Here is a 16239-nt window from a genome sequence, read left to right as displayed (position 1 = left end):
CCATACATTTGTCTGGCCTCTCAACAGATACCCCTCCATTGTGGTTGTACCTACGGTACGGCTATCTGTATCGCTGAGGCACGCAAGCCTCCCCACCAACAGCAAGGTCCATGGTTCATTTATAAAGAAGCCACAAACTTCAGCTACCAGGACATAAACTTCACCCGTGGTGAATAAAATTGTAAAAGTATACCTTGGGAAAACTGGAAACCTGTGAAGAGACTCATGATCTGCAACTAATCCATAACCTAAAGCTTCCAGCATTATTCAGTAGTGGTCAGTCAAAGAGAGGCTACAAGCAACAATGCAGAAAACATTTTTGCACCATACAAAGCTGCTGGCAGTTGGTTGAAGGTGATGGCTAAGCCCCTCTATCCAGTGTAGGCTTGTGATCTGCAGAGCAAATGCCACTACAGAGCAAGAGGCGGTGCCTTACATGCAAAATTTTAATTTTCAGAAGGTCAACTGGGAAAAGTTCATTAGTGAACTCGATATAGAAGTTGCCAAGATCCCACTGCAACCTGTGATGTATGAGACACTCATTAGATACATAAACAGTGTTTTAAGAAGGACCATCCCAAGATTTTGCAGAACACGCTATATACAATAGCTGACTGATGATAGCAAACAGCTCATATACTACTACAACAATATTTTTGAGACAGATCCATTTGCTGATGACACTATCCAGGCTGGTGAGGAGTTGTTGCAAAACATCCCATCACACTGAACTACTAAGTGGATCTCACTGGTACAGAATCTTGATGTAAAATTAAATAGTATGTAGGCCAACAATATCCCGAAAAATCTTAGCAGTGACCCATCAAAATCTAGAAACTTCACCACAGTAATAGCACATCAAACTGCAGCTCAATTACTCACATATGGGAAGACTAGAGGTTGGAGTACATGTGAATAATTGGAACAAATCCCAGGATGAGAGAACCATTATCTCTGATTATCCTCCACCTCGAATGAACTGAGTCTGCCATCTCCACTTTGAAACAGAATAAAGCTCCGGATATCCATCACCTCTGAGTAGAACAGATGAAGAAGTTCAGTGGACCATCCTGCAACAGCTGCTTAAGCTGATAAATGAGTGCACAGCTAAGCTTTATATTCCATGTTCTACAGGAAAGGTTGAGAGACTGCACTGATTTAGGATGGTAAGGAGACAAATGGTCCTAAAAGCTTTTGTGCCTTATCATTGTTGTGCCACTGTATCACAGACTTCGAACATCTCATTCTTAATGGAATTAACAGCATAATTGAAGGAAAGCTGGTTTTCAGTCTGGAAAATCATGCTACAATCTGATACTGAACCTCTCACAACACATTGAGGATGGTTTCAAACAGGGTATTATTACTGAAGTTGCCTTTGTCAACTTAACAGCTGCTTAAGACATTACCACCCATAGAAAATTCTTAAGAATATTTACAGTTCACCACTGATTACTAGCTAATACCCCTCATGAGAATTCTACTTTCTACATGGTAAGGAGAGCAAAGGGCTCATAAAACACAATGGCTGACATAAATACAGTTTGTTTGTTCCCATGCTGTTTAATATCTACTATAATGATCAGCCCATTACAGAACACTCCTGGCATTTCATCTATGCTGTTAACACAGCAGTGGCTGCCCAAGGGAAGACATATGGAGAGGTGGAAGAAAAGTTGCCTACTTCATTAGGTTGCTTGGTCTTTACTATGAGGTCAATCATCTAAAGCCAAATCCCAAAATGTGTGCACACTACACTTACGGAATAGAGAAGCTTGGCATGAACTGGAAAATGTGGCAAAGCAAATGATTCCAACATTGTCCAACACTGGTGTATCTGGATGTTTCTCTTGACAGTACTCTGCAAGTCAAGAAACATTGCCACAACATCAGGCTGAAGGCCAGTGCAAAGAAAATATTTTGAGGAAGCTCACAGCCACCAGCTGGAGATATAGTTTTCATGTCCCGTGAACTTCTGCTCTTTCTCTGTGTGTGTCAGCTGCACAGTTCACTTCCCTTCTGTGGAGTGCATATACTCACAATAAGGAGGTTGACGCCACAGTAAATTAGACTGCCCAAATCTTGCAAGGATGTTTTTAGTGAACTCCAGTTGAAAAACTCTCCATGATAGCAGCAATAGTTCCACCCACTGTCAAAAGGGCTATTGCTACCAAGGCAGGGAGGGCAAAACAGATCAATGATCCCCCATCAGCCACTGCATGATCATCAAGCTGCAGCTTGTCGAGTGAAATGTAGAAAGAACTTCATCGTTTGGATTCAATAACAAGACTCTAATCACATCACCAGATGAAGAATAAACTGCTGCCAGATATCCCTGCAAAACAAGAGAGATCCCCAGGAAATGAAATGGCCTACCCATCATTAAATCATCTTAGGGAGGATGCTCCCACTGCAACAACAACATGCAAAAATGGGGCATTCTTCCAGATGATGGGCCATGTTCCATGAGTGTGGAACAACCCAAGATCCAATCACTTGCTCATATGCTCTCTACTGGAACAACCTTGCGCAACACAGGACTTGACTGAGGTAAATAATGAAGTCACTAAAGTTGCTGTGTTCTGACAATACTGACCAGACACAGAAATGAATGACTGAATCACAGCTTAAAACTCTTCCACCTTCAAATGGGCATATGGTGAAATGACTAAGTGATTCTGCACTTGTGTGCTGAGAGCCACTAAAGCAGAGGAGACAAATCCAAACAAGAATCATAAATATCACATTCAATAAAGGAGGCATAATTCACAGATTTTTTTAGAAGTACAGTCAGTGATTGCTGCTTACTTGTAAGGCGTCCTCGAGCACCTGTGACAGAATCCAGTGAGATAAAACTAAATGACGTATTGAGAAACTATCTTCTGTTCTGGGAAAATACACCTATCCCTACAGCTTGAAGTACAGTTCAACATGAAAGGCAATTCCTCTATGACGTTACCCTCCTTAGTCTCCTGAATTTCAGCACATAATTCCTCCCTCTTGTCATGACTGACGTTACACTAAAAGGTGAAGGTTACCACATTAACAACTGTACACAGTTTGTGATACTCCAGTTGATGCAAGTTCCATCAGAATCATATCTAAACAGCTTCAGTGATAATACCTGTACTATAATTATTGTATTATTATAACCCTAGAAATTAGCATACAGATGATATTAAGAAAACTTCTACAAATTCTGAAAAAAAAAGTGTTTTCAACATAAATTTACCAGTCTGTTTTTCTTAGTGAGTTTCACATATGTATGGGCTATCCAAATTATGTTTTTTCATTTCCCCAACAAATTTAACACATATTCAGAGGTCATAACTTTGAGAAGGCAAGGGCTGATTTCCTGTCATATCCTTTGCTATCAGAGCTTGTGCCACATCCTTATTGAACTGTTCCTCAATGGGACATTAAGCTTTCATCTTTCTTTCTTCTGGAACTAAAATTTTGTTTTTAAAACAAAAGCCACCCATTTCAGTACTTATCAATAAAGCAGTCTACTGGATAGCAACACATAGAAAATGTACTTCCCTGGTTTTTTTGTTTTCACTGAGCACATCCTATGCTACATTTACTTCTACGTCTGTACTCTGCAAACTACCCTGATGTGCATGGCAAGGAGTATGTCCCATTTACCAGTTATTAGGATTTCTTCCCATTCCATTCATGTATGGAGTGCAGGAAGAATGACTTTCTGAATGCCTCTGTGTGGGTTCCACAGCCTTCAGCAATATTCTACAACCAGTTGCACGAGTGATTTATAAGCAATCTCCTATGTAGACTGAATGAAGTTCCCCAGTATTCTACCACTAAACTGAAGTCTAGCACCTGCTTTACCCATAGCTGAGCATATGTGATCATTTCATTTCATATCCCTACAAATATTTACACCCAGGTATTTGTACAAGTTGGCCGATTTCAACGGTGACTCACTGATATTACAGTCATAGAATACTACATTTTTTTGTTTTGTGAAGTATATAATTTTACATTTCTGAAAATTTAAAGCAAGTTACCATAGTACTCCATTGTAGATAACTACATCACCTGCAAAAAGTCTGAGGTTACTAGTAAAATTGTCTTCAAGGTCATTAATTACAACATGAACAGCAACAGAGACAACACACTTCCCTGGGGCACTCTCAAAGTTACTGCTACATCTGATGATGACTCTCCGCCCAAGATAACATGCTGTGTCCTCTCTACCAAAATGTCTTCAACCCAGTCACAAATTTCACTTGACACCCTATGTGATGGTACTTTTGACAATAAACATAGGTGTGATACTGAGTCAAATGCTTTTCCGAAATCAAGAAATACTGCACCCACCTGACTGCCTCGATCCAAAGCTTTCAGTATGTCAAGTGAGAAAAGTGCAAGTTAGGTTTCACATGATCGATATTTTTGGAATCTGTGCAGAATGCTATTGAGGAGGTCATTCTGTTCAAGATACCTCACACACACAAACAAACAAACTATACAGTGAAATACTACACAGATCATCCAGGACATTGTGACTACTGACCTATGTATCAATATAAGTCTGTCCAGGCGATAGCAGTGTCACCTGGCGAGGAATGACTGCTAGTCAGACACAGACACAGTGGATGTAGTATCAGTGAGCATGCTGTCCATGTGCAGGATGAGGAAAACACATGATCTATCTGAGTCTGACTGAAGGTAGACTGTAATGGTCCGGAGGCTCGGCATGAGCATTTGGAAAACTACACAACTTGTCAAGTGTTCGAGAAGTGCTGAGCTGAGTGTCTTCAACACATTGTGAAACCTAGGTGAAACCATGTCAAGATGTCGTGGGGATTGGGCAGCCATTTCTCATTACAGACGTCGGATATCATACGCTGGGCAGACGTAAAACAGGACAGGCAGTGAATTGTGGTGAACCTAACATCAAACTTTAATGCTGGATGGAGTACAAAAGTGTAAAGTGTCTGAGCACCAGGTGCACCGAACACTACTAACGATGGGCCTCCGCAGCCGACAATCCATGAGTGTGTCAATATTAAGATCATGACACCAGCAACTATGACTGAAATGGCCACATGACCATCAGCACTAGACATTGGCACAGTGGCACAGCATCGCATGATCTGATGAATCTCAATATATTCTTCATCATGCTGATGGGAGGTCGCGTCATCTTCCAGGGGAACAGCTCCTTGAAACATGTACTGTGGGATGGAGGCAAGCTAGCAGCGGCTCTGGGTGACATTCATGTGGACATCCATGGGTCCAGTGGAACTCCTTCAATGCACCACAATGGCCAAGGAGTATCATACAGTGGTTGCAAAACGTGTACATGGTTGTTGTTCATCTACATCTACATCCATACTCTGCAAGCCACCTGACGGTGTGTGGCGGAGGGTACCCAGAGTACCTCTATCGGTTCTCCCATCTATCCCAGTCTCGTATTGTTCGTGGAAAGAAGGATTGTCGGTATGCTTCTGTGTGGGCTCTAATATCTCTGATTTTATCCTCATGGTCTCTTTGCCAGATATACATAGGAGGGAGCAATATACTGCTTGACTCTTCGGTCAAGGTATGTTCTCGAAACTTCAACAAAAGCCCGTACCGAGCTACTGAGCATCTCTCCTACAGAGTCTTCCACTGGAGTTTATCTATCATCTCCATAACACTTTCGCAATTACTAAATGATCCTGTAACGAAGCGTGCTGCTCTCCGTTGAATCTTCTCTATCTCTTCTATCAACCCTATCTGGTACGGATCCCACACTGCTGAGCAGTATTCAAGCAGTGGGCGAACAAGTGTACTGTAACCCACTTCCTTTGTTTTCAGGTTGCATTTCCTTAGGATTCTTCCAATGAATCTCAGTCTGGCATCTGCTTTACCGACGATCAACTTTGTATGATCATTCCATTTTAAATCACTCCTAATGCGTACTCCCAGATAATTTATGGAATTAACTGCTTCCAGTTGCTGACCTGCTATTTTGTAGCTAAATGATAAGGGATCTATCTTTCTACATATTCGCAGCACATTACACTTTTCTACATTGAGATTGAATTGCCATTCCCTGCACCATGCGTCAATTCGTTGCAGATCCTCTTGCATTTCAATACAATTTTCCATTGTTAAAACCTCTCGATATACTACAGCATCATCCGAAAAAAGCCTCAGTGAACTTCCGATGTCATCCGCAAGGTCATTTATGTGTACTGTGAATAGCAACGGTCCTATGACACTCCCCTGCGGCACACCTGAAATCACTCTTCCTTCGGAAGACTTCTCTCCATTGAGAATGACATGCTGCATTCTGTTATCTAGGAACTCTTCAATCCAATCACACAATTGGTCTGATAGTCCATATGCTCTTACTTTGTTCATTAAACAACTGTGGGGAACTGTATCGAACGCCTTGTGGAAGTCAAGAAACACGGCATCTACCAGTGAACCCGTGTCTTGGCCCTCTGAGTCTCGTGGACGAATAGCGCGAGCTGGGTTTCACATGACCGTCTTTTTCGAAACCCATGCTGATTCCTACAGAGTAGATTTCTAGTCTCCAGAAAAGTCATTATACTCGAACACAATACGTGTTCCAAAATTCTACAACTGATAGACGTTAGAGATATAGGTCTATAGTTCTGCACATCTGTTCGACGTCCCTTCTTGAAAACGGGGATGACCTGCACCCTTTTCCACTCCTTTGGAACGCTACGCTCTTCTAGAGACCTACGGTACACCGCTGCAAGAAGGGGGGCAAGTTCCTTCGCGTACTCTGTGTAAAATTGAACTGGTATCCCATCAGGTCCAGCGGCCTTTCCTCTTTTGAGCGATTTTAATTGTTTCTCTATCCCTCTGTTGTCTATTTCGATATCTACCATTTTGTCATCTGTGCGACAATCTAGAAAAGGTACTACAGTGAAGTCTTCCTGTGTGAAACAGCTTTGGAAAAAGACATTTAGTATTTCGGCCTTTAGTCTGTCTTCCTCTGTTTCAGTACCATTTTGGTCACAGAGTGTCTGGACATTTTGTTTTGATCCACCCACCACTTTGACATAAGAGCAAAATTTCTTAGGATTTTCTGCCAAGTCATTACATAGAACTTTAATTTCGAATTCATTGAACGCCTCTCGCATAGCCCTCCTCACACTACATTTCGCTTCGCGTAATTTTTGTTTGTCTGCAAGGCTTTGTTGTTGTTGTTGTTGTTGTTGTCTTCAGTCCTGAGACTGGTTTGATGCAGCTCTCCATTATACTCTATCCTGTGCAAGATGCTTCATCTCCCAGTACCTACTGCAGCCTACATCCTTCTGAATCTGCTTAGTGTATTCATCTCTTGCTCTCCCTCTACCATTTTTACCCTCCACGCTGCCCTCCAATACTAAATTGATGATCCCTCGATGTCTCAGAACATGTCCTACCAACCGATCCCTTCTTCTAGTCAAGTTGTGCCACAAGCTCCTCTTCTCCCCAATCCTATTCAATACCTCCTCATTATTTATGTGATCTACCCATCTGATCTTCAGCATTCTTCTGTAGCACCACATTTCAAAAGCTTCTATTTTCTTCCTGTCTAAACTATTTATCATCCACGTTTCACTTCCATATGTGGCTACACTCCATACAAATACTTTCAGAAATGACTTCCTGACATTTAAATCTATACTCTATGTTAACAAATTTTTCTTCTTCAGAAACGCTTTCCTTGCCATTGCCAGTCTACATTTTATATCCTCTCTACTTTGACTTATTAAACTGATAGTTCGGTAATTTTCACATCTGTCAACACCTGCTTTCTTTGGGATTGGAATTATTATATTCCTCTTGAAGTCTGAGGGTATTTCGCCTTTCTCATACATCTTGCTCACCAGATGGTAGAGTTTTGTCAGGACTGGCTCTCCCAAGGCTGTCAGTAGTTCTAATGGAATGTTGTCTACTCCCGGGGCCTTGTTTCGACTCAGGTCTCTCAGTGCTCTGTCAAACTCTTCATGCAGTATCATATCTCCCATTTCATCTTCATCTACATCCTCTTCCATTTCCATAATACTGTCCTCAAGTACGTCGCCCTTGTATAGACCCTCTATATCCTCCTTCCACCTTTCTGCTTTCCCTTCTTTGCTTAGAACTGGGTTTCCATCAAAGCTCTTGATATTCATGCAAGTGGTTCTCCTTTCTCCAAAGGTCTCTTTAATTTTCCTGTAGGCAGTATCTATCTATCTATCATACATATGGTATGTGACTGAATTGGCCCCCTCCCTGAAATTTATGGAAATTACGTGACATATGAGTGCAGATGAGTGCCAACTCCCTCTAGCAACTTATCAAGATCTCACTGCTTCCATACCACAATGTATCAACACTGTTATCGATGCCAAAGGTGGACACACCAGCTATTAGGTAGTTGGTCATAATGTTGTGGCCGATCAGAGTATATAAAATCCTGGAATCTGATTGCACATAATGTAAAAATAAACTCATACAAACATTACACATTACAGTATGCATCCTCTTTTGCCATTTTTGCAGTTTATCCAATCAAAGTATACAATTATGTTCAGTTTATTTAACAATAACTACTAATTTAAAATATCCATGTATATGTGTGTAATTCTTTGGTTATTTGTTTTTAATGAGGGCACCATATGCTACATGGTGCATTACCTGCTGTGTCTTCATTTACATCTCTTTCTTGATTCTACTTATCGTGTCCCTTTTTGTAATTTATTTCAGTAGTTTCAATGTGTTCTTCATGTAGTACATAAAACTTGTTCTCTTTTCATTGGTGAATAACACGCAAACAGTATTAATAACTCAGAACTGATGAAAAAAGATTGGAAGGGATAGCAGTTCTCCAGAGTAAGAACTGTAAAGTAACTATCATGAGAATTTTTATTCAATGTCCCTCAGGTGAATAACATTGTATTATCACTTCCAGTGGTACAGTAGCTTGATTTCAGGGATTAATGTGTGCCAAGTCGGTGTTTTGATAACTTGGGAAGAAGGCAAACCACAGAACAAGTCAGGCAGTCCATTCACAGGTATCAGTGCCAGGGTGTCAGTTATCCTGCTGTGAAACAGTGGAGAGGCAAAGAGGTTCTGCTGCATTTTACCAGCCACTTTACAAGGCTTGCAACTATTACATGCCCAATTGTTTAACAGTATGGCCAAAGATTTCAAATGAACCTGAAGACTTAACAAGCAATTAATATTAACTATTTCCCCATTACTGAATAAATCTCGAGCAATCATCAAAGAAACTATGAGCAATGCCAGTGAAAGGCAACCAATGTCGCTCTAGTCCCACTCCAGGCCACAGTTTTAATTTGACAATAAACCTCATATTTTAACGCTCATCTGCAATTTAAAATACATTCTGAACTGTTTAGAATTAAGAATAAAAAGTCATGCAAAGTATTAAGATAATTAGACCACACTGGCTCATACGTACCTGTGGATAGTAGAGTTTCCAGCAGACATTTTAAAAATTGGCTGATATGCTCCAATTCTAACCTCCAAGGTAAATTCATATGGAACACTAGGTTCTCCCACTGTGTTACCTAGTGCGAAGAACACTAGTGGGAACCATATAATAGCTATTATAAGAAATAGAAATCCTCCACCCATCAGGTATTTGGTAGTAGGAGACTTCTTTTGTCCTCTTGGCTGTGGATACTCTGATTCCATTCTTCTCCCACATTTCAGTTCAAATATATTTGCAAATATGTCTTCCATTTTGAGCCAGTCAAACAGTGTCATCGAAGTGTCAGTCCATACCCAATCCATGAGAGCTCTTAGCTCAAAAAGAAATGGTGTAACCATAAACCTGCAAATTAGAAATATAATATACATGAACAAAGAAATGGAAGAAAATTAGTGGTGTGAATGAATCCAACAAAAAGGAATACCATTATTCTGGCAACAGACAACTCGCAAAAAGAGAGGAAATTAGAACTGACTGGATTCAGAAAAGCATAGACGAGAATTATATGACAACAGGACAGACAGCCTTGGTGAGCTGTTGGCACATGGACTGTGCTGTTGAGCATCAATGTTGAGCATGCTGAGTTCAACGTGCTGCTTAACGCTCAGAAACGATGCAACTTGTGCATACGGTATGTGGGCCCCAACATGGTATACGCCATTGCAACGCATTCCAGTGGCTTTTGTGGGATGTTTCCAGTTCGTAAATTACACAGTTTACTTGACAGGCACCCATAAAATCCCCATGTTAGCTCTATTAAAATTCACATTTCCTCCACTATTCAGAAGTTAGTCATGTTATTCTACATGTAATATACACAAATAAAAACTTCAATATCCATGTACATGTTTTAAGACAAAAAGGAAATTACCGCATCCAATCAACAAGGACACATACTTATAAAAGTTCCATTACAAACAGTTCAATACAAATTTGCAATAGTTCTACACATAAAATAAACATTATTTCATCATTCCCACATTTTAGTAAAATCCCAAGGTTATTCTTATTTGATCACTGTTCCTATCTAGTAGCAGACTATGAGCTATGAAACTTAAAAGAAAAATGAGCAAAATATTTTTATACATGTAGTGCAAGCTTTCCTGTAGATTAAGCCAATTTAACAAACTCACCCCGCAACAAAAGGTGAACTTACATTTACACAACATCAAATATTATAGTACATACTTATATTAAACTAATAATAAAGCATTAGAACCTACTAAAAACATGAGTGTTAGGAAAAAAATTTAGATGTGGTGACATGCAAACCATTGCCATATCACGCACCTCATAGTGAATCGTTGACTCTACTGACTACACTAAACTGACGACAAACCATTGATGGCCAGCCCTAGCATGATGCCACATGCTAAACTCTTTAATCATAGCTATGTTAGTAACTGAAATTGAATTATAACAAACTGTATCAAGAAAAATACGTTTTTGGTAGATCCTCAGTGTGGCGTTGCCTTAAAATGGCATACTCTGATAATACACAAGTTACAATAATTCTTTTGCCATGAATATGATGTTTTTCATTATTTTATTTTAATGAATCACACAGTTAACAATGGGTTTTAGAGTGATTCACAATTTGCTGGTGCTCAGAAATGGCGTGCATGTGACATAGGTGGCATTGTGCCACCTCATTGGTCAATGCTCATATGCACGTTCAGAATATCTGACATGCTAGATATTGCTCTGCATGTTTGGAAAGACTCCCCAATGTGCTATTCCATGCCATGACTTCAGAAATTCGGCATGCTCAATGCTCAACGTTCGGATGCACAGTCCGTGTGCCGATGGCTTTAGAGAGAGAGAGAGAGAGATAGAGAGAGAGAGAGAGAGAGAGAGAGAGAGAGAGACGGGGGGGGAGAGGGGGGTCGATGGTGAGTGCAAACTCATTATCATTTACTGTAGCTGCGATATTTATGAAAATAATTATTCATATATCACTATCTGCTAAAATCAGAACTTGTTCTAGCTCTCAGTACAGAGTGCATGGACCCACACAAAAAATAAATGACCTCTCTCTCTCTTTCTCTCTCTCTCACACACACACACACACAAAATAAATAATGGCCAATTACAGTTGGAACCAGCCTCTGAAACATTATATGTTCTTTTGTCATTCCACTGGTCAATAAAAAGTGAGAGTAACCATAAGAAATAGACAAAATTACAAGTGTAGACAGGGAAAACTGGAACATATCTGTGGGTGGTGATGATCTCTCACATTTTATGTTAATCATACACACTGTGGATCAAAAGACACACACATTTTGAAGCAGCTGTTGATACCATTGATTTCTGTTTCTGCTAACAAACAAGTGATTTTGTATCTGATAATTTATTTATTTATTATATTTATCCATCCATTGACAATAAATATTGTATGGATGTTGTCAAGCCATTTCAAAGAAATGGACACAAACAATATATACATAAAAAAGTATGAAACAAAATAATACAAAGAGGTTAATAATAATACAATGAAAGTAATATAGCCTATATACACCCCTGCTTGTTATTTTAAATGCATAGTCTGTTTTTCATAAGGCTTTAGTTTTGTCCTCCCTAAACGGCAAGTCCTTATATACACAACACTGCTTAAGTATATATTTACATCACACAACAGCTGTCCTTTAAGTATGTAAATGTAATGAATGATTAGGTAATGAATGATTAGGTACATATTGAATATTTTCCATTTTGCCTTTATAAATATCATCAGAAAAAAATTTATTGACCTACATAGTCATTTACACAATAAAAACATTGTTCTACTAGAAATTTTTTAAATTCTGTTTTAAATTTGTCATCATCTTCTAACTGCCTGATGTTGACTGGCAGTACGTTGTACAGTTTTGCACCAATATGGCTCACATGCCTTTGTGTATTCGTCCTTTTTGTTTGCTGAGTATGGAGTGCTGCGCTATTTCGGGTATTGTAGTTATGAAAGTCTGCATTTGTCTGAAAATCTGCAATGTGGGTCCTGACATACAATACACATTTGTATATGTATAATGGATGGTACAGTAAGTATTCTAAGCTTTTTGAATATGGGTTTGCAGTGCGTCTGTGGATGACTGTGAGTTATTATTTGGATGGGCCTCTTCTGCAACAAAAAAAATTTATTTTAGGCGCCCTGTTGTGGAACCCTAAAATATTATTCCGTATGTGGCAAGAGATTGAAAATAGCCAAAATATGCCATTCTGGCACCCTCTGAGGTACAAACATTTGCAATAATTCTGGGAGCAAAACAGGCTGATTTAAGTTTCTGTGCAAGTTTTATTACGTGGTCATTAAAATTTAAGTTTTCATCCACATGAATCCCCAGCAATTTTGTGGATGTCACTCTGTCTAAGGCTTTGTCACCCCACACCAGATCGAGATTTACATTTTGACATCTTTTCCCAAACTGCATATAATTTGTTTTATTTACATTCAATATCAACCTGTTTGCATTGAGCCAAGAGTGGATGTAATTTAGTACTTTATCAGCAGTTGTTGGTAGCAATTGCTTTGGTGCACTTATTATCACACTAGTATCATCTGCAAATATTATTGCTTTGGCTGCATCATCTGAGGTGTGAAAATCATTTATATAGACAAGAAACAGTATGGGCCCTAGGATGCTGCCTTGTGGTACTCCTATTTCTACATTTTTTGCCTCTGATACTGAATTTATTTTGTGGTTGGAGTAAGTTGATGTCAGTCCTACAACCTGTGTTCTGCTTTTTAGGTATGATTCAAACCATTTTTTTCCTATCCCATGTATACCCAATGATTCCAATTTTTCTAAGAGAATGTCCTGGTTCACAGTGTCAAAAGCTTTGGAGAGGTCTAAATTTACTCCTACTACACTATAATCTTTTTCTAGATTTTTGATTATTTGTTCAGTGTAGCACATTACTGCTGTTTCGGTATTTTTACGTGCTTGGAAGCCATGCTGATTTCTGTTAAGTAAATTATGGTCATTTAGATATGTGTTGATTCGGTGCTTCAGCAGTTTTTTTAATATTTTTGAAAATGCTACCTTATACTTGTCGCCGTTTTTAAATAATGGCTTCACTTTCAAAACTTTCAGCCTTTCTGGAAAGGCTCCTTCACTGAATGATAAATTGGCTGTGTGTGCAAAGGGCTTTGCAATTTGTGGTGCTGTCCTTGTTATGATTGACACAGGCACCTCATCTATGCCAGCAGACATTTTGGGTTTCAAGCTTTGTATCACTTTCAACACTTCACCCTCATTTGTTGGCTCTACCCTCATACTACAAGCTGTTTTTCCATATTCAGGTTTTTCTTCGTTTGTAAATTTTAAGTTTAATGAAGTTGTTGCATTTATGAAATAATTGTTAATATAATTTGGCAAATCTTGTTTATTAATATTGACATTTTTTAAATTTTTGAGGCTAATGTCCTGGCTTTCACAACTCTTCCCCGTTTCAGTCTTCACAATACCCCATATGGCTTTTGATTTGTTTTCAGACTGTCTTATAAAACTATCATTACTCATGAATTTTGCTTTAGCAATTAATTTTCTATATACCCTCTTGTAATTCCTGACATATTCTATGAATTGTGGGTCTGTGGATGTTTTCATTTTAGAAATTAGTCTCTTTAGAGTTCCATAGGAAGTTTTGATGCCAGCTGTGATCCAAGAACTTGGCTTTGTATTGCCATGTGACCTGATTTTTGACAGCTTTTTTGGAAAACACATTTCAAAATATCCCATGAAAATGGAAGAAAATGTGTTATATGCATCATTTGTATTTGTTAGGGATAGTACTTCTGCCCAAGCCTCATTGTTTAGCATATTTATGAATTCTACACAGTTCTCTGTAGAAAAATTTCTTTTATACATGAAGTGTGTCTTTTTCTCTTTCAGTGGCCTTGAAGGGATTTTGAGGACAAGAGTATTGTGGTCTGATAATCCCAAATCAGTATTTGTTACTTCAACTTCTGTGCGTCCTACATTTGAAAATATATTATCAATAAGACTGACTGTATTATTTGTTATTCTTGTGGGTGTGTGTATGTGTGGAAGCAGGTTGAAACTACATAACAGATTTAGGAACTGGTCTTTCAGCCTACTTTCACTCATAAGATTAATATTGAAGTCCCCACACACAACTACAGTGGCTCTATCGGTGAACAGAGTGTTAAGCAATATTTCTAATTGGTTAAAGAATATGTCTGCATCACCAGTAGGTGGTCTGTATATTGCTATGACTATGACTTTTCCCTGTGTTCCATTGAACTGCACAGCTGCAGCTTCAAAATGATTTTCCACACTCAATGATTCAGCTTCACACCTTCTTTTATAGCTGATACTTGGTTTGGTAAATATACATACACCTCCATTTTTGGTATTTTTTCTACAATATTGGCTTGCCAACTTAAACGGATGAATATTAATGATACTTAGTTCAAAACTTCTGCACCAATGCTCCACAATGCACATGCAGTCAATATTTGCACTGTTCATAGCTACCTCAAGTTTTAATGATTTATTTCTAAGACACTGAATGTTTAAGCTTAGAATCTGCAGGTGATGAGGATGAGAACTGGTTACATTTGTATTTACATTCTGTGGTGTCATACTCCTTTCCTTGCCCTGGCGAGGTACCAAAAATCCTCCAGAAGGACAGGTTTTCTGCACCTTGTAGGTCGTTCACTGGGATATGGTGAGTTGCTTGCTGCTGGTGCTGGTGTAGCTCCCGGTGTCATTGATGCTGTCATTTCTGTTGTTGTTGTTGTTGTTGTTGTTGTTGTTGACGATGATGATGATGTAGCTGTTTCTGATACTTCAGGTGTTGGTTCTGTTGTTATTGATATGCTTCCTTGTGAACTGCTAGCACTTGGGGTGTTTTCTTGCAATGTCAGAACATCACACTTGTCTTGTAGTGGTGGTGCTTCATTTTCAGATGCACCAAGTAGTTTGTGGGTCTTGTCCTTGAGGGGAATTATGTTTGAAGTGTCACAACTTACTTTCATTTTGGAATTTACTATTTCTATTATTTTTGCAATTACGAAATGTCTAGTATGTCTAGTATGGAATCTCCTTCCTAGTTTGCTTATATCAATGAAAGTCACATTTTCGAATCGTTTGCATATCTGTTTCATCTCACTATTTGCACTTTCCACTTCTTTGTTAACGCAGGACCATTCCGCTAGGTCATGACGATGTGGTACTGAAAATACAATGACATTAGTACATCTTAGTTCATACAGTCGCCTTTTTAGTGAAAGCAACAGATCTTGTTTTTCGTTTCTTGCAACGTTGTTTGTTCCTGCCAGGAAAACGGCAAAGTCTTTGTTGCTTAATGTGGGAATTTTTTCGTGGCTTACTGCAGTTGCTGTGCAGAAATTCGCACCTGGTTTCACCATGGAAGTCAAGTTCACATTGCTTTTATTACGAAAGTCCGTAGCTATGTTTCGCCCTTGGCTATCTGAATATATTTCGATTTTTGTAATTGTTTTGGAGCTACAAAATGTAGGCCTAACTGAGGTGTTTATTTCCTCTTTCTTTTTCACACAAGACGATAATCCATCGGAACTATATAAGGCCGGCAGATGTTTGTTTCCTAAATTTACGTCGGATTTCTTACTTTTTTGTGTCAACGAATTCTTTTGTTCTGGCTTATTTACAAGATCCTTTTGCTTTTCACATGGTTCATGAGCACTATCACTAAACACTGCACTTCCACAATCTGTTGTGAAAGTACTTGAAATAAGTTGTCGTGCACGAAGCTTACATTTA

General features: G+C 39.0%; 1 protein-coding gene across 1 annotated transcript in view; it reads right to left on the bottom strand.

The window, feature by feature from the left end:
* LOC124616722 (piezo-type mechanosensitive ion channel component) overlaps positions 1–16239 on the bottom strand; it is a 684203-nt gene that overhangs the window by 42760 nt on the left and 625204 nt on the right. The window contains exon 42 of the mRNA XM_047145082.1: positions 9437–9811. Within this exon, the coding sequence (XP_047001038.1) occupies positions 9437–9811 (375 nt within the window). The remainder of the gene's footprint in view (positions 1–9436; positions 9812–16239) is intronic.

Source organism: Schistocerca americana, chromosome 5, assembly GCF_021461395.2.
Source record: "Schistocerca americana isolate TAMUIC-IGC-003095 chromosome 5, iqSchAmer2.1, whole genome shotgun sequence".
In the NCBI taxonomy this organism is placed as follows: Eukaryota; Metazoa; Arthropoda; class Insecta; order Orthoptera; family Acrididae; genus Schistocerca; species Schistocerca americana.
This window is presented reverse-complemented; position numbering and strand designations above follow the sequence as displayed.